The sequence below is a fragment of the Nycticebus coucang genome, chromosome 16 (assembly GCF_027406575.1).
Source record: "Nycticebus coucang isolate mNycCou1 chromosome 16, mNycCou1.pri, whole genome shotgun sequence".
In the NCBI taxonomy this organism is placed as follows: Eukaryota; Metazoa; Chordata; class Mammalia; order Primates; family Lorisidae; genus Nycticebus; species Nycticebus coucang.
This window is the reverse complement of record NC_069795.1, coordinates 72494224-72516169: the sequence shown is the minus strand read 5'-3', so window position 1 is coordinate 72516169 and position 21946 is coordinate 72494224. Positions and strand designations below refer to the sequence as shown.

At 52.3% G+C, this 21946-nt stretch overlaps 1 protein-coding gene across 5 annotated transcripts in view; it reads left to right on the top strand.

Moving 5' to 3' along the window:
- SEMA5B (semaphorin 5B) overlaps window positions 1-20598 on the top strand; it is a 117347-nt gene extending 96749 nt beyond the window's left edge. For 2 of the 5 annotated variants that reach the window (XR_008374932.1, XR_008374934.1), the window contains exons 5-23: window positions 2642-2704; window positions 3062-3160; window positions 3660-3873; window positions 4553-4838; window positions 7315-7450; window positions 8513-8720; window positions 8834-9041; window positions 14829-14946; window positions 15097-15278; window positions 16277-16420; window positions 16612-16759; window positions 16882-17107; window positions 17265-17483; window positions 17935-18105; window positions 18208-18357; window positions 18661-18705; window positions 19121-19326; window positions 19541-20246; window positions 20282-20598. Coding sequence is in view for 1 of the 5 variants with exons in the window: in XM_053565338.1 (XP_053421313.1) it covers window positions 2642-2704; window positions 3062-3160; window positions 3660-3873; window positions 4553-4838; window positions 7315-7450; window positions 8513-8720; window positions 8834-9041; window positions 14829-14946; window positions 15097-15278; window positions 16277-16420; window positions 16612-16759; window positions 16882-17107; window positions 17265-17483; window positions 17935-18105; window positions 18208-18357; window positions 18661-18705; window positions 19121-19326; window positions 19541-19699 (2982 nt within the window). In the remaining 4 variants the exon portion in view is untranslated. Of the gene's footprint in view, window positions 1-2641; window positions 2705-3061; window positions 3161-3659; window positions 3874-4552; window positions 4839-7314; window positions 7451-8512; window positions 8721-8833; window positions 9042-14828; window positions 14947-15096; window positions 15279-16276; window positions 16421-16611; window positions 16760-16881; window positions 17108-17264; window positions 17484-17934; window positions 18106-18207; window positions 18358-18660; window positions 18706-19120; window positions 19327-19540 lie in introns of all 5 variants that reach the window. The other 3 variants (XR_008374935.1, XR_008374933.1, XM_053565338.1) reach the window with 3 other exon arrangements.
- Window positions 20599-21946: the final 1348 nt, after the last annotated feature.

Sequence of the window (21946 nt, the reverse complement as noted above, 5' to 3'; positions counted from 1 at the left end):
ATTACAAATTGAACATTCATTTTACATTCAGTGAAATCTGGGGTTCTCGCTGGCAGCAGTGAACAATTTTTACATATTTACAATAATGTCAATAATGTCATTGATTGTCATTTATGATGTAATTATAGTGAGAGGATAGAAAGAAGGAAAAAGCATGTGTGATGTGGGGTGGGGTATGTGGGAAAAATCTTCACCTCCATAACAGGAGGCCAAAATATAAACACACATTTTTTGAGAAATTGACTTTAAAAAAGCACAGAGAAACATTACAAAGAGTTAGAAGTAATTGTCCTTTGGAAATAGTGTTGGAGTGTGGAAGGAGTGAGTCACTGGTGTTTTTATTAATAATTTTTTAGGCTGGGCACCCGTAGCACTCAGTGGTTACAGAGGTCACACCTCCATTTCCCTGGGTGAATGCTGCACCTGGGGTGGTGGGTTCAAACCCAGCCTGGGCCTGCTTAACAACAACAACAAAAAGTAATAATAATATTTTTTAATGCTTTTAAACTCTGTGTATCATTACCTTGATAAAAATAATTTTTAAAATAAATTAAAATAAAATTACTCAGAAAAGCTTGTTCTGTGCTGTTATCTTTATAAATGTACATATTCTTTTCAGGCCATATGGTCTAACTTTGGGTTCAACAAATCTATTCCACATAAGAGGCTGCAGGATATAGCAGAAAGAGCTTAGTTCTGGCGACAATTGTCTGGGTTTGCATCTTGGGTTTGTTGCTTGTTAGCTACGTGACCTTGGGCAAATTGCTCAGCCTCTCTGGGCTTTAGTTTCCTCACCTGTAAAGGGCCATGTGTTTCATTGACTTGTGAGGATCCAAGAGAAAGTGTGTCAAGTCCCTGGCGCAGCGCTTGTCCCATTGTTGAGCTCTGTGTAACTTTAATTCCTATTTATTGCTCACAGTGCCACCCAATGGTACCCCACCCCCTTAGGTAGACCCCTTCAATGTGACCCTATGCTCAGGGAACCCAAGTCCCCAGTCAGGACCCCTTGCCTATGAAGTCCTCCCGAAGCTGCCCACTGTGCAGAGCTTTCAGCCTGGACATCTGCGGTGTTTGTGGGTCGTTGCTCTTTTCTGCCCCCAGAGGCCAGGAGATGTCTTATTCATGTCCCTCTCTTCTCTCACATCAGGCTGAACCTGGGAGCAGGTGTGTCCTAAGTACAACAATGCTCAATTGTTTCTGTCCAGATGAACCTGCAGCTCTGTGGCCAGACACCAGGGGTGATTCACCCTTCTCCAAGGTTTGGGAGACAGACACCTGAGCTCCTGGCCTGGTATGACAGGCTGAGCACAGTCTGCCCACAGGTCTGGTGGTAGTCCTGACCAAACTGTCACTCAGCACTGAGTCCAGGGTCTGCAGGAGTCAGTCCCCTTTGCCCCACAAAGCAGCCCTCTCTGGGTACAGAGCAGCCTTCTCCGCCTGGAAAGCCGAGAGCAGCTCTGCTGTTCCCTCTCCTGGTCTCTATCTCTCCTCCCACACCCTGGCTTCTGGAGCTCTGGAGCCAGTGGCTTCACATCTAGAGGCAGCTTTGTTAGAAATTAAAAGCAGGTGGGTTTCTCCCCCCGCCCCCCATTTGGATGGGAAAGCAGCTTGTTTAGGGCTCCCTCTCCCAGGACAGGTAGGCAGTTCATGTTTATACATGTGACCCAGAAATACATGATGAGCCACACCAGGGCTGTTGACATTGCCTGGAAGGGCATCACTCCTTTCAGTGACTGTTCAGAGAGAGTGGGAGCAGAATAGGTGCTGGGGGGCAGGAGGGATCCTGTGGTTCAGGGTAGCCTTTTCCTAATACCGTGGGCCTATGAGAACTTGGTACTGTCCTCCATTTCCCTGGGTGAATGCTGCATCCCGAAACACATTACCCCAGGGCAGACCACGAGTGACACTACGTGGGAAACCAGAAAGGAAGTGTATATAGCATGGTGGGGGGTAGCAAATTAGGAAAGGGGGAATCCCAGGCCCTTAGGACAAAGGGTAAAGAGAAAAAACACACATAGCCCATAAAGTCAGAAGAATGTGGGTTCTAGTCCCTGTTCTACAATATACCAGCTGTGTGACCTTATGCAAGTCACAAAGAACCTCAGTTTCTTTATCTATTAATGAAAAAAAAACAAAACAAAACACTTTGCAGGGTTGTAGTGGGAAAATTAAATCTCTAAGGTTTGCAGAATCTAGCTTTTCCTCCCTTCCTGCCTCCTGCTCATTGGAGGCACATCTGGCATATAACAGAAGTACATTTCTGTCTCCCACTTAGGACCTAGGGTGGTGTTGAAGGTCCTTCTTGGCCACTGCCGGCTCCCTGGTGGACCTGGGGCAGGAAAGATGGAGCAAATCCTAAGACAGAGCTGCATGGGGACAATGAAGCACAGGACAGTTGTTACTCCAGGCTTCCCTGGTCCCAAGCAGGTGGGGAGGGTGTTGTGCTAAGGGCTGTCCATTTGCTCAAGGCCCTGGGGTAAGATCTGGCAGCCCTCCCAATTCCACGAGGATGTAGTGAGAGGAACCCCTACCCTGCAGGCTGCCCTTGACACGTGCGTTCCAGACACCGGCTGCTGTCTGCCCTGCTGGTAAGAGGCAGGAAATGGCACGGCCATATGATATCTATGTGTTCCTCCCACAGGCCACAGAGTGGGCCCCCAGCGAGGACACACGCCGCTCCTGCCAAAGCAAAGGGAAGACTGAGGTATGTGGCCTCTGGTCCCAGGGTTTCATGTGGAGTTGGCAGGAGGTTGTGGTTGCAGGGATGGAGGGACATGGTGTGGGCATGAGGTCCCCTGCTGGAGAGGCCTGTCCTGAGCTGATGATACACCCCTGTGGCCAGGTAGCCCTGAGCATCTGAGCGGGCAGTGATGTGGACAGGAGGCCTAGGCGGGAGAGCATGTCCAAGGATGCAATCTGGACAAGAGGGCAGGGGGGATCTGCGGTATAAGGGAGTGTTTTAGAGTATGTGTTGGCATCTGTGACATGGTGGTGTGAGGGGACAACACCAGCGTCACACCAGGAGTGCTGAGCCCCTCTGCTACTTTCCATCTCACCTCAGGAGGAGTGTCAGAACTACGTGCGCGTCCTGATCATCACTGGCCGGAAGGTGTTCACGTGTGGGACCCATGCCTTTTCCCCAGTGTGCTCCAGCAGACAGGTGGGGCAGTTCCGGGCAGGGAACAGGCAGAAGGGGACACAAGCGGGGGTTTCTCTTGCCCAGGCACACAGTCTTGGAGGGGGTTCGCCAAATTTAGCAAAAAACCAAACCCCAAATCCAAACCAAAATCAATGCCCAGTTAAATTGAACTTCAAATAAATAGCAAATGGTATTATAGCATAAGCATGTCCCCTACCGTATTTAGAACAAGTTAATTCTGAAAAATTATTTACTATTTACCTGAAATTCAGCTTTAACTGGATCTTCTGTATTTTACTGGTCAACCTTACTTTGGAGGGTGCTGACTAGGGTGGGAGATAGATGGCGTTTCTGGCAGGACCTCGGCCCCTTGAGGGCTGCTCGCTCCTTGAGGGACTGTGGGCTGGGCAGTGAGGAGAACAGTGGAGGAGAAGAGGCCTAGAGAGACCGGGGAAGTGGAAAGAACAGGCAGCTCCCAGGGCCTCAGGGAAAAGTGTCCCCTTTCCCCCATCATGCCCAGGTGGGGAACCTCAGCCGGACTATTGAGAAGATCAATGGTGTGGCCCGCTGCCCCTACGACCCTCGCCACAACTCCACAGCTGTCATCTCCTCCCAGGGGGAGCTCTATGCGGCCACTGTCATCGACTTCTCAGGTCGGGACCCTGCCATTTACCGAAGCCTGGGCCGTGGGCCACCACTTCGCACTGCCCAATATAACTCCAAGTGGCTCAATGGTAAGGAGGCCCCCAGCGCCAGAGGTGGGGGCTGTCTTTGTTCCATCCTTGCCAGCCCACCCTGACACCCATCCATCTTCCTTTGCCCTCACTTCTGCAAGGGCTCATACTTGCTTCATTAAGGAACAGGTCCAGAGCAGGGCATCTGGAGATGGACCCCAGATGAAATCACAGATGTCCTGAGGACCCAGAACAGATGGAGGGAGGGTGGGCTACTGGTGGGGAGAGAGTGTTAGGAGTTGATTAGAAAAAAAATGTTATGGATAAAAAGAGATTATAGAGGGGGCCATTAGATTTTCTTGCCCATAGAGGTCAAATTCCTGCTTCTTCCCTAACGAGCTCTGGGGCCTTAAGCAACTACTTAACTTCTCTGTGCCACAGTGTTCCCCTCTGTAATATGGGGATAAAGATACTTAGTTGTTGAGAGATGTTAACCCATCAAAAGTACATAGGATAGTGTCTTGTTCCCAGTGAGTACTCAGTGGCACATGTTAACTGTCATTATAGCTGCACTTTGTAGTAGAGGTGGGTGTAGGGTTAGAGCCCCCAGGTCACCAAGCAGGTGGTGGGGGACAGGGGTGTCAGGGTGCCCATCTGGGAAAGATGAAGTTGTCAGTGCTCTCAACTCTACCCCTTCCCGATGGGCCTGGCCTGCCCCCGGTTCCTCTTTTGCCCCCAGAGCCAAACTTTGTGGCAGCCTATGATATCGGGCTGTTTGCATACTTCTTCCTGCGTGAGAACGCGGTGGAGCATGACTGTGGACGCACTGTGTACTCTCGGGTGGCCCGTGTGTGCAAGAATGATGTGGGGGGCCGGTTCCTACTGGAGGACACGTGGACCACGTTCATGAAAGCCCGGCTTAACTGCTCCCGCCCAGGCGAGGTCCCCTTCTACTACAATGAGCTGCAGAGTGCCTTCCATCTGCCCGAGCAGGACCTCATCTATGGGGTCTTCACCACCAACGTGTGAGTCCCCGCCCCCTGCCACTCCCTTCCTCATGATGTCTAGACTTGGTCCAGACTGGCTGTACAGCTGGGGGGTATAGGCAGGCCCTTCTCTGAGTCCTTGTTTCTTCGTCTGTAAATGGGGATTGTCATGCCTCCTGTACCAGTTGTCTGAGGATTTTGTGACTTACTGCCTCTGGAGGGGTAAGCGCTGGTGCTGGGTTGCTGGGAAGGGCAGGCCTAGGCCAGAAGTGAGGGAAGTGATAGGAGCTGTGTACAGCTCCACGAAGGAAGAGCTTGTCTGGGCACAGTGGCTCACGCCTGTAATCCTGGCACTCACGAGGAGGAGGTGGGTGGATTGCTTACATTCAGGAGTTCGAGACCAGCCTAAGCAAGATTGAGACCCCCATCTGTAAAAAATAGCCAGGTATTGTGGTGAACACCTATAGTCCCAGTTACATGGGAGGTTGAGGCAAGAGGATCATTTGAGCCCAAGAATTTGAGGTTGCTGTGAGCAATGCCATGGCACTCTACCCAGGGTGACAGAGACTCTATCTCCATTAAAAAACAAAAAGAAGAAGGAAGAACTTGCTGGAAATGAAAGTGGTAAAGCCTGCCTTGGAGGAGGGGATGCCACCCAGGAGGCCCGGCAGCCCATCAGGAAGGTTCCACGGGGATTCCTGAAGGTCTCTCCACCCTCAGGACTCTATGATTCTGCTCAGTCCAACCAGCAATCTTCCGGAAGTTCTGCTTTCACCTCCCACCTAGACTGCTCTGGAAATCACAGGCTGGGAATTAGCGCCTTTTGCTTTCTAGGCGTGAGGAAGTGTGATTCTTACAAGACCCTCCTCCCACCACTTCTTCCTGTGCAGCATCTAACCCAGTCAGGTGACTTTGGTGTAGAGAATGATGAGGAGGCACCAGAAACCAGGGACAGATTCTCAGTGTTGTTCGTAAGGACCTTAGAAACCTGTGAGCCATATAGTGTGGTTGCCCACCTTGTGCCTTGAGTAGCAGGCAATGGAGAAGGGCCAGGCTAGTCTGAGGGGACAGGGAGCAGGAGCAGAGTGGCCATCCAAGCCAGGGGACAGACATGCAGCACAGGCCACACAGGCTCCAAACTGAAAGCTAGTTGGCCGGGACTTCACGTTCCCAGCCCTCCCACCAGAAGGTGGGTGGCCGTGAGCAGAGGGCAGGAGTAGCTGGGGAGAAACTGATGACATCCATGTGGACTCTAAATAGTGAATTTATTGTACATCTTCTCCATGCAGGTCTTGTCCTGGTGGGAGCATAACCAGCCATGGCTCTATCCTTAAGGAGCTTACATTCTAGCCAGGGTGATGGATGTTAAACAACCAATTTTAATAGTGATAAATGCTACAAAGGGAAAGGGCCATGAGTGGAGAAACCTCTTAACAGAGTGGGGGGAAGGCATCCTGCAGGAAGGGATGTCTAAAGAATGAGCAGGAATTAACTAGGGGAGAAGAGCATTCCAGCCTGAGGGAACAACACACGCAGAGCTTTGGGATAGGAGGAAATGTTTCAGGAACTGAGCAGAGACCAGCATGGCAGAAGCTTCGAGGGTGAGGAGGAGAAAGATGAGAAAGGAGGCTGAAGGGTAGTGCAAGGAGGCTTATGTTCCGAAGGGCCCTGCAGACCACTTTAAGGGTTTTAATCTTTATAAAGAGTAAGGGGAAGTTATTGACAGGTGTGAAGGAGGCCAAAGACCAGCTTAGAGGTGCATTTTGAAACGCTCCCTTTGGCTGCTGCTAAAGAATGGATCAGGAGATAGACAGGCTGTAGGTAAGACTACCAGGGCGGTGCAGCATCGAAACTAGGCAGAGGGGGAGAGACATGGAAACATTGGGAGAGGGACCAAATGCAAAGAGTAGGACTAGAAACCTTCGGTGTAGTGGTGCTGTCTCTGAGAACTGCTCACATCAGTCATGGAAGCATGTGTTTCTGAGATTGAAAGGGTCTCAGAGGCCATCTGGTCTCGGGGTATTGCAGGCTACAGCATAAATCAGTGGTTCAGTACCAGCTGTGGAATTAATTAATCAGAATAGAATGGGATAAAACATGAGAGTATGACATACAGGTAGCTAGTGAGGGTGAATACCGTTTCATGGATTTCATTGTAGATCTGTACTATATCAGGCTGTAAGGTAAAATACATTTCTTACTGTGAGCTAGGGACTAAAAGGCTTGAAAACCACTGACTGTATTTCAGTCACTTGCTGGATAAGAGAAGGTCATAAGGAGGTAGCCTGGAAGGATCCGCCCAGTGCTCCTAGTTAGGGGGTCTTTCCCAGGGGGGTGCGGCGTGTGAGGACCACATCTCCTCCTCCTGAGACACCCCCATGCTGCAGAAGGTGCCAGGCTCATAATAGGTGCTTAATAAGCCTTGGAAGTTGGACATGATGGCTGGCTATGGGGCACAAGAGTAGGATGCCAAGGCCTATAGGAGAGCAGTGTCCCATCATCTCCTGCCTTTCAGAAACAGCATTGCCGCTTCTGCCGTCTGCGCCTTCAACCTCAGTGCCATCTCCCAGGCTTTCAATGGCCCGTTTCGCTACCAGGAGAACCCCAGGGCTGCCTGGCTCCCCATCGCCAACCCCATCCCCAATTTCCAGGTACAGCTTCTCCCTGCCTTTGCCTTTGTCCACACACTGCCCAGACTACCAGTCACAAGCCAATTCCAACTGCTTAGCACAGACAAACACCAAACTTGTCCCGGCTGGTCTACATCCATCTCTGGGGCCTGCAGTGGTTCCCTAAAACGTAGTAACCTCTAAGACTGTCAGTGAGAAGGGGAGATTAGGGAGGAGGCAGAGCAAGCTCTGAACCACCCTGAGCCCACACCTCCAAGGAGGTAGGGAGTGGGGTTCAGCTCTCTGCAGGATAGGGGACCACGAGAGCACTATACAAGCTGTCTGGCTGGAATTCAGGGATTTTAGCTGGAGTTTGGTCACCACGTGTCAGCATGGGTACTAATGCCTGGCAGGTCTCTGAGTGCTAGGCGTGGTTAGGGCCCTGCCACACAGGGGTAGTGTGAGCATCTCCCATGCTGCGATGGAGATGGGGAAGGAGCAAGGGAGCAGAGGAGTCTGCTGATGGCTGACTTTCATGTCCGTCCAACTTCCTGCTCAGGGGTGGTGTGGAGCTGGGAAGGACCTCAGGTTTTGCCCTCCAGCAAGCCTGACCCAGATCTAGCCTGTCTCAGTGTGACCTTGGAGAAAGCCACCCAAGCCTCTTGAGCCTATTTTTCCTTATCCAGAACCAGAGATCATACCACAATAGATTGTACATACGTATGCAAAGGGTGATGTGCCCAGCATGTAGTAGATGCTCAGTAAAAGGCAGCTGCCTTCCAGCTTCACTTTAGGTGGGGTCACAGGAGAGAGAAGGCAGGACTTGGCTCAGCAAGGGCGAGGGGCACCAATGACAACTGCATGAAACCACAGGACACTCGTCCACACTCACCCCATCTCTAGTAGGTCTGGGTGCTAGGAGTGGTCAGGCCCCACAGTATCCTTCCCTGGAAAGGGTACAGGGGACCCAGCAGGAATGGTGGCCGAGGGGAATGCTGGAGAATCAGTGCTTGCTGGTGGTCACCTGGGTTAAGAAGAGACAGGAGGTGGGGGTCGCGCGGCAGCCTGGCGGTTGGGCGCCCTTGACCCAGCTCCCCACTGCAGTGCGGCACTCTGCTGGAGACTGGCCCCAACGAGAACCTAACGGAGCGCAGCCTGCAGGACGCACAGCGCCTCTTCTTGATGAGCGAGGCCGTGCAGCCGGTGACACCAGAGCCTTGTGTCACCCAGGACAGCGTGCGCTTCTCACACCTCGTGGTGGACCTTGTGCAGGCCAAGGACACGCTCTACCACGTGCTCTACATCGGCACCGGTGAGCCGCCCGGCCCAACCTGGGCTGCAGGTGGGAAGGAGGCCAAGGGGCGGGGATGGGGCAGCGAGCTGCCCAGGCCTTCAAGGCTGTTTTCGTCTGTCCCGCGCCCCCAGAGTCGGGCACCATCCTGAAGGCACTGTCCACGGCGAGCCGCAGCCTCCGCGGCTGCTACCTGGAGGAGCTGCACGTGCTGCCCCCTGCGCGCCGCGAGCCCCTGCGCAGCCTGCGGATCCTGCCCAGCGCGCGCGCGCTCTTCGTGGGGCTGAGCGACGGCGTGCTGCGAGTGCCGCTGGAGAGGTGCGCCGCCTACCGCAGCCAGGGGTAAGCCGGCCGGCTGGGAGGACAGGCTCCGGGAGCTCCAGGCCAGTCACGCGGCCACACTGCAGAGGTGGCGCTTCGGGGTAGGGCTTTGGAGTCAGGGAGATTTGGGATAGCATCCCCCCGCGGTCTCCAACTGTGTGCCTTTGGACAAGTCACTAAACCTCTCTGAATCTTGGTTCCTCCTCATAAGGTACTCGATGGGGTTCTGTGAGGGATAATGGGGCTAATCTACATAAAGCACTTCTCACTGCCTGGGGAAAGAGGCGCTTAGCAAATGTTGGTGGCTGTTGTTATCCCCAATTGTCAACCTCAGAGTTAGGCGCCATTTCCCGCCAGCTTGGTTTATGCTCAGTCCCTTCGGTTCAGAGAGAGGTCTTTAACTTGGAGACCACAGCACTTACTGCCCAGATGTGGGGTGATGGGAGATGATGCTTTGAGTCAGCTCCCCATTTTATTTTATTATGGGTTAGTATGAGAGTACATAACGATTGGTTACATTATTTGTGTTTGTAAGGCAAAGTCCGAACTTTAAATTGAGTCCTTCACCCAGGAAGTGTGCCTTATACTCCTTCATTGTACCCATTAGGTGGGAACTGATCAGCCCTTCCCAGTTTTAAATTTTTGCTCCTTTTTCTTCCTTCCTTGGAAGACGCAGAGCAGGCTAGGTGTGGGTAGGGTAGAGGGGAGCAGCCACGTGGGGGCGTTGCACCAGCTTCCCACTGCTGCTGAGATCCGGTCTCCATAGGCTTCAGGTGGATTCACAGATTTGACAACTGGGACATCAGAGCTTAAGGGGGAAATCAAAACCTCTTTCAAGCCAAATGGAGATGTAGGCCAGAGTCCTACCACTCGAGGCTCTCCCAGGCTGCATCACCTTGTTGCAAGATAATCAAAAGCTAGCATAGCCACAGCCACATGAGCTTCTGAAGCCTTCGCAGCTGAGAGTCCTCATGGCTGTGCCATCTGTCTTCAAGATTCACAAGACAAATGGCATCCATAGTGCCAGGGTTGTGCTGGGAGCTGGGCAGAGGCCTGCAGGGGAGGGAGGAGGCTGGAGGGGATGGGTGGCAGCCTCGGAAGGGCAGTGGGAGAGGCAGACGTTCCAGCTCCTCTCAGCCTCCTGCATGGTTCCATCAGTGACACACCACACATTTACTAAACCCTACTGTGTTCGAGGCACTTTGCAGGGTTGTTGGAGGAGGCAAGATGAAATAGAACACGCACTTTCCTCAAACCTCCGGACATCTGGCTGGGGAGAGAACCTTTAGCCAGTGTTAGACTTTTGGGGAAGACAGTGGGGTGTAGTGGGAAGGACTCCATATTGGAAGTAGACACACCTGGGCTCCATCTCAGCTCTTTACCTGACTGTATGATCTTAAGTAAGTTGCTTAACCTTTTTGAGCTTTAACTCTCTCATAAGGAAAATGGAGAGACATTTGATGGAGCAATGATGTTTAATGTAGGCAGAGTTATAAGTTATAACTTAGGAGTTAGGACTTACATCCAAGTGCCCAGTTCAGTGAGTCACAAGTGGTAGCTAGTATTTTTATTCCCTTCCTTCCACAAACCCATTTAGGAGCCCCCCCAGCCTCCTAGGGTTTTGGAGTCTCAGAATCTGCGACATTGAATACAGACAGCACTGCTTGGCAGTGAATCACAAGCTTTCACATCTACTTGTGCTCCAAGAAATTATAAATCCTTAAAAGCAAACCTGGTATCCCAGTATTTTGTTATACTCTATCAGCCCACCCAGCCCAAGGTACAAAGTGGCTGTCTGCATACGACCAATCCCTCACTTGACCAGTTATTTGGCCTGAGAAGAGTTTGGTGCAGGAGCAGCATGAAGAACGGAACTGGAAAATGGATTGAGGCCAGCTGAGAGGTTCCCAGGAAGGGTTTTGACTTGAATCCTATGGCTGTAGGTGGTGAAGCAGGTGTGGAGCAGTGGGGAGGAGCCACAGGCAGTGTGAAAATATCAGTCAGACAGTGGTGAGCAGCACTCTTGTGGGGCAGATGGACACCGGGCGAGCCAGTGCAGATCTAAGCCAGATCTGAAGTAACAGGGACTTGCAGCAGACAGGAAGGTTCCACGACATTTCTTTACCCACACATTCAGCAGAGAGGGGATAGGGAAGTTGTGTAGGGTGCCTGTTGCACTCCTACCCTGGAGCAAGGTGGAAAGAGGCCATTTTGGAGTCTGAAACGTTTGTCCTATCACGGACTCCTATTCCAAACTCAGGAAACCAAACCCTGCCAAAAAGCTACAGGTGGATCCAAAAAATACTAAGTATAAAATGGAAGGTCACATTACCGTGAGGTTATTGAAATGCTCAGAACAAGTACACACAGCCAGCAAGCTACGCATTCCAGGAATCTGGGAGCCTATTGCCAATCACAGTTTATCAGAAGTTGTCCTAGCATGGAGTGTGTTGTCACTGGGTTTTAGGATAAGAGTCCTAGGATAAGACACTTCATCCCTTTCCCCCATTCCTCTGAAAGCTGGCAGGAGGATAGGGGTGGGTAAGCAGAGTCCTTTTCAGGCCCCCTCCTCTGCCCAGGACCCAGGGGCTTGCCTCCAGCTGCCTCCTTTCAATCAGGCAAATCTTAACCCCATGGGGCATGATCAAGCCCCACCAGAGAGGGACCAGGGCTTCCAAGAGGAGGAGCAGGAGGAGAAAAGGGAATAAACCAATGGCTGGCTCTACAAAATGGGGATTTTATGCATGAACCACCCCTTCCTCTTTTATTCTGCCCCTGGTGGTGGTACTGGGGTCCTCTACCCCATCTCACTCACAGACCTCCCTAGCCTGCCCTGTGAACCCAGGGAAGACCCATTCTCAAGCACTTGCTCATAAGCTCTTAAGACGCCCTTTCCACCTTGGACAGCTCCCATTGTGAGACAATTACCCAGGTGCCAGAGTCTGCCTGCTGTACCTTCCCCAAACCATCTCTGTTCTGCCTTGGAGTTCCTGAAATGAACCTGTTCCCTTTTGTAATGGCTGCTTGAGACACCGCAGTAAAAAAAGACACGGTGATATATTATTGGTCTGATGGCTCCTCTTATGAAAAGAACTCTAAATTGCCACCCATCTCTACAGTCAGAGACATATTTTAACTCTTTTCTGCTTGGACATTCCATTTTCTTAAGAGCATTCCTTGCTCTGTAAGCTTTGAAGTGGTCTTTGATCAAAGCAGTGAATGGAGTGTGTTGTCACTCACTCCACCTGAGCCAGGGAGGCAGGCATCCCCTGTAGTTATTCATAAGAAAAGGGCTCAGAGATGGGCTCACTTGGGCTGCTAGGGGTTGTCCCAGAAGCTTCAAGAGAAAAAGAAAAATTTCTATCCTTGAGACACCAAAAGCTGAAACCCTTGGCTCTTTTGTGTATCCTTTTAGTTTTTAGCATCCTTGAGGCCCTTTGGCTCATGGAAAAAAATCCCTCTGAAAATTCACATAATTGTGTGGACTCTGTCTAGGCTCCCCCAACTTCTTTGCAGTCTAGTACTGCCTTCTCCAAAGCTTCTTGTTTTCTAACCCCCATTTCTGAGCTCTGCCCTGTATTCTTTCTATACCAGGGTGTCCAACCTGCAGCCCTTGGACTGCATGATTTTGTGAGAACTTTTTATGCTTATTTGTGGTATTTGAAATCACAAAAAGTATGCAGAGATGCATAAACCTTTTTTTTTTTTTTTTTTTGCCTAATCAGCTTTCAATAGTATTTAATGTGCGGCCCAAGACAACTTTTATTCTTCCAATGTGCTGCAGAGAAAAATAAAAAGGTTGGAAACACCTGCCTAGACCTCCAGTGGACCAGCTCAGAAGGGAGTGGGAGCTGGGGAAGGAGACAGAAGGGATCCAGGTATCCCCTGGGATGGCAGTGGGCTCTCCAGGTGCTGTAGGGACCCTCTTTCTGGCCCTAAGATCTAATAATCTCTTTACCTAGCAATAGGCTGAAAATCCAGATTCTGTTAATCCCCACAGACTCTTTTTCTCCCCTTTGAAGTTCTACTAGCAGAGATTTAAGTAAAGGATATACGTTACATGAATAAATCCAAAGGAGGAAAGGAAGAAAGGAGCTCTCGACTATAAGAAGTGGAGGCATTGGGGCATGAGTCTTTGTGTGAATCATTATCTGTGCTGGGCCATCGTGGAAAGACCAGCCTTGGGGGCCAGGAAAGGGGGAACTGGGATATGAAGCCTGTCCTAGCAGCCTAGCTCATTCTCATGTGGCTAAAGCACTGGACTCTAGCTTCTGTCACTGGGCACAACCATGTGGATGCCCCAGGTGTCTTCTGAAGGATGGGCCCATAGTCACACAGTGTGTGAAAACAGACACAGGCTTGAGTGAGAGGCAGAAGTGTGAGGGAGGAAGTGTGGTTAGGAAGCTTAGGCCTGATCCCAGCTCCACTATATACAATTTGTGTGATCCCGGAAACCCCCTTCTCCCCTTGCCTTTGTGCAAACAAAAGGTGGTATTACAGATCCCAGTGATTCTCAGTCTGGCTCCCATTAGAATCACTCAGGGAACTTTCTTTTTTAATTTCAGATTAATATGAAGGTACAGACAATTAGGTTACAATGTTTGCATTTGTTAGGTGCAGTCCCTATTGTAGTTGTGTCCTGCTCCCAGGAGGTGTGCCTTATACCCTTTCATTGTCCTCATTGGGTGGAAGGACACCAATACCCCTCCCTCCTCTTCTCTCCTCCCTCCCTGCAACTTGACTTGAATTGGGTTTTTCTCATGTGGGCATGTATTAGATCACCTACTGGCTTCATGCTAGTAATAAGTACATTGGATACTTGCTTTTCTATTCTTGTGATACTTTACTAAGAAGAAAGTGTTTCAGTTCCAACCAGGTTAATATGAAAGATATAAAGTCTCCATCTTTTAATGGTTGAATAGTATCCCATGGTATACATATACCACAGTTTATTAACCCATTCCTGGGTTGATGGGCATTTAGGTTGTTTTGGCTAAACAACATTTAGCCACATTTTGGCTATTGTAAATTGAACTGCAATAAATTATCTAGTGCAAATATCTTTATGATAATATTTTTTTTTCTTCTGGGTAGATGCCTAGTAATGGGATTACGGGATCAAATGGAAGGTCTATTTTGAGTTTTTTGAGGATTCTCCATACTTCTTTCCAAAGAGGCTGTATTTTCAGTCCCACCAACAGTGTAAAAGTGTTTCCTTCTCTCCACACCTACACCCCCTCAGGGAACTTTTAAAAACCACACTATCCCCAATGATTCTTGTTTAGGATGAGCGCAGGTATTATTATGATTCTAACATGCAGCCAGGGTTGAGAGCTGCTGGGCCAAACTATCTTTAAGGCCTTTTGCATCTCTAATGTTTTTATGCCTAAGTGATCATAGCACCTGGCAGGGAGGCATGACTTTTTGATTCTGTTAAGTATGCCTGCTCCTATGGCCCTAGGTGACAAGCACGGAGGCCCATACTTAGGCAAGCAGCACAATCTCCTGGTTAAGTGTCCCCTCTCTGGAGGATGAGGGTTCAAGTCCTTGGTCAGATCTTCTGGTTTCCTCCATATAACACAGGGAGAGTAACAGTTCTTACCTTATTGAGTTGCTGTATTAAATTAATTCCTGCTTGCAAAGTGCTTCAAGTGATTTTTATAGTAAGAGCTCAATGAATTTAGTTACTACTGTGGATGGCAGCTGGATGCAAAGAGGTGCCTAGACAGGAGTGTCCAGGTGTGTTCTTGAGATGCAGGGGAGGCTGGGGAGCCAGTGGGCTCAAGTCCCAGGACCTCTGTCTGGCAGGGCATGCCTGGGGGCACGGGACCCGTACTGCGGCTGGGACGGGAAGCAGCAACGTTGCAGCACGCTGGAGGACAGCTCCAACATGAGCCTCTGGACCCAGAACATCACAGCTTGTCCTGTGAGAATCTCCCCGTACGCCCCACTTCAGACCTCTCCCTCAGTTAAGGCTATGACTTCCCATCAGTGTCCCCCAAATCCCCTGGGATGTTGTGCCTTCTCTGCCCCTACATTGGATGACAGGGGCCCTGCCCCCCCCATGTGTCTGCAGGTGCGGAATGTGACACAGGATGGGGGCTTTGGTCCATGGTCACCATGGCAACCATGTGAGCATTTAGATGGGGACAATTCAGGCTCTTGTCTGTGTCGGGCCCGAGCCTGTGACTCCCCTCGTCCCCGCTGTGGGGGCCTCGACTGCCTGGGGCCAGCCATGCACATTGCCAACTGCTCTAGGTACGTGAGGACAGGGGTTGTGTGATGTCTGCCTTGGCCTGGGGTGGGAAAAATTGGGGAAATGGGCCATCCCCACCCAGGGGTTTGCCAAGGAATGGAAACAACTTAGGGCTGTTCCAGGACAGGAAACCTGAGCCCTGAAGGAGTTTCCACACTAGTGGGAGAGCAGTTTCTGCCTTGGGGCTCTTGATGCACACAGGAAGGCTAGACAGGCACGGAATCACTCTGAAACAAAGGTTGGTCTCAGTAAGTCTTGCTGTCCCGAATAAGAGGGACAGCATGGGATAAACAAGGCAAGCAGACCTGGTGCCAATCCTGGATTACCACTGTCTGGAAGTGCAACCATGGCCAAGCCACCTAACCACTCAGTTTCTTTCAGTGAAGGTTACAGTACCCACAAGCCAGTTGCTGAGAGGGTTGAGTGAGATTAATGTGTGTACAGAGCTTTTACCATTTTACTCCATAAAATGGTTGTAACAACTAACCTATTAATTTGGGGCACTGTTAGAACAACTATTTAATATACATTTATTAATTTAACCCTTGCAGCAACCTCATGGGATTATCCTCACTTTGAAACTAAGGGTGTGCTCTACATCACATAGGTGTTGTTACTCCCCCAGGCTTATCAGCCTCTAGGAGGCAGAGCCCAGATTTGTAAATTGGAGTCAAAGTAGGCGAGAGTTGAGTAGTACCTGAGGCTGGGGCAAAGCCATGTGCAGTAGCAGGGGAGAGAATGTGGTTTGAGGACAAGGATTGGGCAACAAAGATGGAAAGGAAGGTCTCTGTGACCTTAGCCCTAGCTCAGCCTGATATATGTTAGAAGGCTCTCATACTTGCTTGAGGAATGAATGGGTCTGCCTGAGATGACCTAGTTAGGAGCTGATTTTTCTATGCCACTGGCCCCTCCTGGCAACAATACAAAATCTATCTGCAAACTAGATCTGAGAAGCTAGGGCTCAGAGGGACAACTGTCTCTGTCCCCTCCACCCCACCAGGAATGGAGCGTGGACCCCGTGGTCATCGTGGGCGCTGTGCAGCACGTCTTGTGGGATTGGCTTCCAAGTCCGCCAGCGAAGCTGCAGCAACCCCGCTCCCCGCCACGGGGGCCGCATCTGCGTGGGCAAGAGCCGCGAGGAACGGTGAGCCAGGGCGTGGCTGGGGGGTTCTGAGGACTGGCGTGCCCTGAGGTCCAGCTGAGTGAAAGTGGGCCGTATTCTCCCGGTGATGGCGTGGGAGAAGGGTGCTTGTCCTTCCTCTTCTCTCACTCACGGGGACTTCTTGTCACAGAAGAGGTACCTCTCCCTGGTGACGCCTCCCTGCCCACCCCCAGGTTCTGTAACGAGCACACGCCCTGCCCGGTGCCCATCTTCTGGGCGTCCTGGGGCTCCTGGAGCAAGTGCAGCAGCAACTGCGGAGGCGGTGTGCAGTCGCGGCGTCGGACCTGTGAGAACGGCAACTCCTGTCCGGGCTGCGGCCTGGTGAGGGCCGGGGCGCAGGGTGCGGCTCGGGGCGCGCGGGGGGCGCGGACGGGGCTCTGGCCAAGCGGAGAGCAGACCCGGTGGCCGCGGGCTGTGACACCACCCTCGCTCCCACTCTGAAGGAGTTCAAGACGTGCAACCCCGAGGGCTGCCCCGAAGTGCGGCGCAACACACCGTGGACGCCGTGGCTGCCAGTGAACGTGACGCAGGGCGGGGCGCGGCAGGAGCAGCGCTTCCGCTTCACGTGCCGCGCGCCCCTGTCCGACCCCCATGGCCTGCAGTTTGGCCGGAGAAGGACGGAGACTAGGACCTGCCCCGCTGACGGCTCCGGAGCCTGCGACACCGACGGTACAGCCCTGCGCCCTCCGCACCGGCCACCCTCCCTGGAAACCCCCGGCGGCGGGGGCGAGGAGGGGAGTGGGGCCGCGGGAGCTGGGGGAGGCTTGGGGACCGGTGGAGGGGGCGGCCGCCGGCGTCCTGGTCGCTGAGGCCGTGCCCTCCGCAGCCCTGGTGGAGGATCTCCTGCGCAGCGGGAGCGCCTCCCCGCACACGGTGAGCGGAGGCTGGGCCGCCTGGGGCCCGTGGTCGTCCTGCTCTCGAGACTGTGAGCTGGGCTTCCGCGTCCGTAAAAGAACCTGCACCAACCCGGAGCCCCGCAATGGGGGCCTGCCCTGTGTGGGCGACGCCGCCGAGTACCAGGACTGCAACCCCCAGGCTTGCCCAGGTAACCCCGCAGGGAAGGAATTCTTGGCAATCCCTTCCTGGGGAGCCGCCTGGCCTACCCAGAAACCTGCATGCCCAGGTTACTTCTTCCCCCTGTCACTTCTGTGCAGGGGACCCCAGAGCAATATCCCCACCCCCCAACCCCCCACTGTGAATCGGGCCTTTTCTCATCTTCATTGTCACTTTTTTGTTTCCCAAGTGTGATAGATAAGGAGCTTGGTTGGGTGGAGTTGGTTTTTCCCTCCAGGTATCTCAGCTGCTGCCTGCATTTCTCCTACCCCTGCAGGGGGAGTCACTCTTTAGCAGTGGACCAGGGCAGGGATGGGGACAGGGATGGTGGATGCTGAGGTCACTGTGGCCCAGGGCAGAGTGGCTTGGCCTGGGGTGGGCAGAAGAGTGACTTGGGCTCTACCTGCCTCTGTAACCCCCTCATACACCTCATTCTGTTGCAGTAAGAGGTGCCTGGTCCTGCTGGACCTCATGGTCCCCATGCTCAGCCTCCTGCGGCGGGGGCCACTACCAACGCACACGTTCCTGCACCAGCCCCGCGCCCTCCCCCGGTGAGGACATCTGCCTGGGGCTCCACACGGAGGAGGCACTGTGTGCCACACAGGCCTGCCCAGGTATTAAGTGCATCTGGTGAGGGCTGGGGAGCATCATGGAGCCTTCTTATCCCCACCCTGGGCTCCTGGGCAGTTAATCTCATCCCATCCTCTCACCCACAGAAGGCTGGTCACTATGGTCTGAGTGGAGTGTGTGTACTGAGGAGGGGATCCAGAGCCGCAGCCGGCACTGTGAGGAACTTGTCCCAGAGCCCAGCACCTGTGCTGGGAATAGCAGCCAGAGCCGCCTCTGCCCCTACAGCGAGATTCCTGGTAGGTCCTTCTGCCAGCACCTTCATAGCAACCGTCCCCAGCATAAGCTCCCAATTTTCTTTTTCTGGGGGGTGAGGGGTGCAGAATGAAACACAGGGGTGGGAGGGAGACATCAAGAGAGCACTCACATCTTTGCCTCAGTGTACACACTTGCACTGCTGGCCAGCCCTTCTTAGGGTTGGTGCCAGGGAGTGAAGGCCGCAGACCTAGGCCTGCAGCTCAGTGCTGACCCTGGGGTCCTGTCTCAGGAGGGCTCCTCCCCACTCCTCTCTGCCCGACACCCTGTCCATGGTCTTTCTGCAGTGATCTTGCCAGCCTCCAGCATGGAGGAGGCCGCCAGCTGTGGAGGTAAAAGGAAGCAGCCCGATCTCATTTTGCTGTTCTTCTCCCCTCCTACGTCCTGCTCCAAAGTCTGGATTCTTCCCACCTCCCACTCCAGATATCCATGCCTCACTGGGTCCCCTACTGCTTTGAAGTCGTGGGTAGGGTGGTGGCCGTGGGTAGCTGTGCCCCCCAGCTAGGAAGCTGTCATCAGTCTGTACCCAAGGAAAGGTTATCCAACTGGTTGCCGCCTCTGACTCAAGCCACAGGGTATGCTGCGTAAGAGGCCCCTGGTGACAGGCTGCCAGCCTCCCTGTTTCCTCTGGCTCTGGCCTCAAAGCCCTTTCCTGTATGTCTCAGAGTCTCCTGTTGTTTTTGCTGCCAGGGAGGCAAAGTCTCCCTTGAAGACACAGTGGCCCTTAGCTCCTGCCTCTCCTCTCAGGGTTCAGTCTCATCCATCTGGTGGCCACGGGTGTCTCCTGCTTCCTGGGCTCTGGGCTTCTGACCTTGGCAGTGTACCTATCTTGTCAGCACTGCCAGCGGCAGTCCCAGGAGTCCACACTTGTCCATCCCGCCACCCCCAACCATCTGCACTACAAGGGTGGGGGCACCCCCAAGAACGAGAAGTACACGCCCATGGAGTTCAAGGTGGGAGCTTCTTGTAGAAGCATAGGGTAGGGCGAAGGGTGCAGGGATGCGGGTCCTAAACTGGGTGTAACTGGGCTGGGCACTGGGATGAAGCAGTGGTGTGGTCAGAGAACTGTAGCAGAGTCTGAATGTTCCGTGTCTCACTCTTGGACTCCTGTCTCCCTGGCCTGTCTCTTCCCTCACCTCTCTCCTCACCTCTTTCTTCCTCCCGTAGACCCTGAACAAGAATAACTTGATCCCTGATGATAGAGCCAACTTCTATCCATTGCAGCAGACCAATGTGTACACCACCACCTACTACCCAAGCCCACTGAACAAACACAGCTTTCGGCCCGAGGCCTCACCTGGACAACTATGTTTCCCTAACAGCTGATACCATCATCCTGGGGACTTGGGCTCCTTGCCTTCCTAAGGCACAGAGCAGGTGGAGATGGGACAGTGGAGCCAGTTTTATTTTCCCTCTGCACTAGGCCAAGAACTTGCTGCCTTGCTCATGGGGGTCTCATCCAGCTTTAGAGAGCTCTGGCTGGAGTGGACCATGGTGGAGAGGGCTGGCTTCAGGCTGGCATGTGGCTCCATGTCCAGCCCGGCCCGCGTCTCCCATGGCTGCCTTGCAACCCACCATCACGCTGACCCTCCCCTGCCATGCCTGGCTGCGGAACTGCTGGGTGTGTGAGGAATCAGAGAGTGGAGATGGTGAGAGGACAAGCTCTTGGGTTTGGGTTGGAAACAACTGCCTGTGGCCACCATGAGCTGAGTCTGCCCCTCTCTGGAGGGCCCCAAGAAGGGCCTGCGCTACATCCTGATTATCTCTGAAAGAAATTAGTTGAATGGTCCAGTAGCTCTGGATTCTCAGCCCATGTATGGGCCATTGCGGTGCTGCCCTAGTGTGACACAGTGGACCAAGGCCAGCCTAGGTTGTCCACCTCTGCCTAGTAGTCCATACTTCACCCAGGGACATCCCTGTGGTGAGGCAGTGAGGACTGGGGACTGGAGGCTGGTCTTTGCTGAGAAACTCTTTCATCTGGGCTGGCACAGGCCTCAGGTGGCCCAGGAGGATGAGTGGCTCAGGGCTACAGGAGGCAAGAGTCTGGCTACTGTGCTTCTGTGGAGACTGTCTGCCAATTGCTGCTCAATAAGATTGTCAGCTGAGACCTGCTTGGAAGTCTCTGCTGGCCCCTCATCTGTTCAGGAACACACACAATCACAAGATGCCACTGCAACAAAAAAGGTGTTGAGCTGTGGCATTATTAATTAAAGATGATATCCAGTCTCCAAATGTAACTTTGTCTTCATGCATATGTGTGTGGGCTCCTCTCTGCATGGACAAGTCACTCTCAGCAAGGCGCTGGGGTTTCAAATGGTCTTTCCCAGGTGGAGGAAATGACCCAAGTAGAGTTTGATTTTAATAGATATGTTTGCATTTGTGGGTGTTTGTACACAAACAACACACACACACACATTGTCCTAAATGCTTTCTGGGACTTGATTCACAAGGAGGGCATGAAATACACCAAAGGCAGTAGGACGGGAGAGCATCCGCCTTCTCCTCCGGCATCACTTCCAGGCAGTAGCTCCGGGGTAGAGAATGTGAGTTTAGCAAGAGAATGTTGATGAGAATTCTTCTGTGAGGTATTTACACTGCTGAGTTTAATAAAACCAAAATTGAGAAGTAAGCAAATCTGCGAGGTGGGAGAAACCTAATGTAGTTTTTGCTAGATTAAATAAAAATGACCTTGAGGCTTCAACCCACCACATCCGTGTTGCCATGGACATGTTGAATTTAGAGAGCAATTTCCTGACTTAATTGGCTGGATCAAGTTTCACAGAATTCCCAGAAGAACGTGATTGTAGGCCAGGCTGTAATGCCTAACATCCCAATGGCAGAGGAGGCAGCACTCTTTGGGAGTGTAGGAAGGAGTGCTTGAAGGTGCCTGGAAGGAAGGAGGAAAGAGCAAGCCTGGAATCTTACTGTTTACTTGGGACAATTGAAATGGCAGTGTTCTCAGCCTTGGGGAGCTTCATAAGAGTGAGCTCAGAGACACATGGGTATTTGCAGCTCTGGGATTCCTGTTTTGTTCCAGTTAGTCCTGTGACCCTCTAGACTGCAGCGGTTCTCAACCTGTGGGTCTTGACCCCTTTGTAACAATGAAAATACATCGTGGCATTAGGAAGGTTGAGAACCACTGCTCTAGAGCTTGTGGGGACCTGCAGGGCATTGTAGGTCTTGGAGTCTCACAGTCCCTTGGGCCTGGTAGAGACAGTGATGTTCAAAAGGGTTCCAGGGGCATGCCTCAGAATGCCATTCATGGTATTTCTAAGTGGAGGGATTAGTCAGGTCTGTAGGAGGTGGTTATGGAGAATTCCCAGGTAATAACCATCCTTTATTCACTGGAATACTATCGGTGGAATGGAAACTTTATGTGCCATGGCCATATCCATACACACTCACACATACTCTGAATTCTCTTTATAAAAACTTGTAGCTTTGAGGCTGGCAGGTTTGAACCCGGTCCCAGGCCAGCTAAACAAGAACTATAACAACAACAAAAAAATAGTTGGGCGTTGTGGCTGGTGCCTGTAGTCCCAGCTACTTGGGAGGCTGAGGCAAGAGAATTGC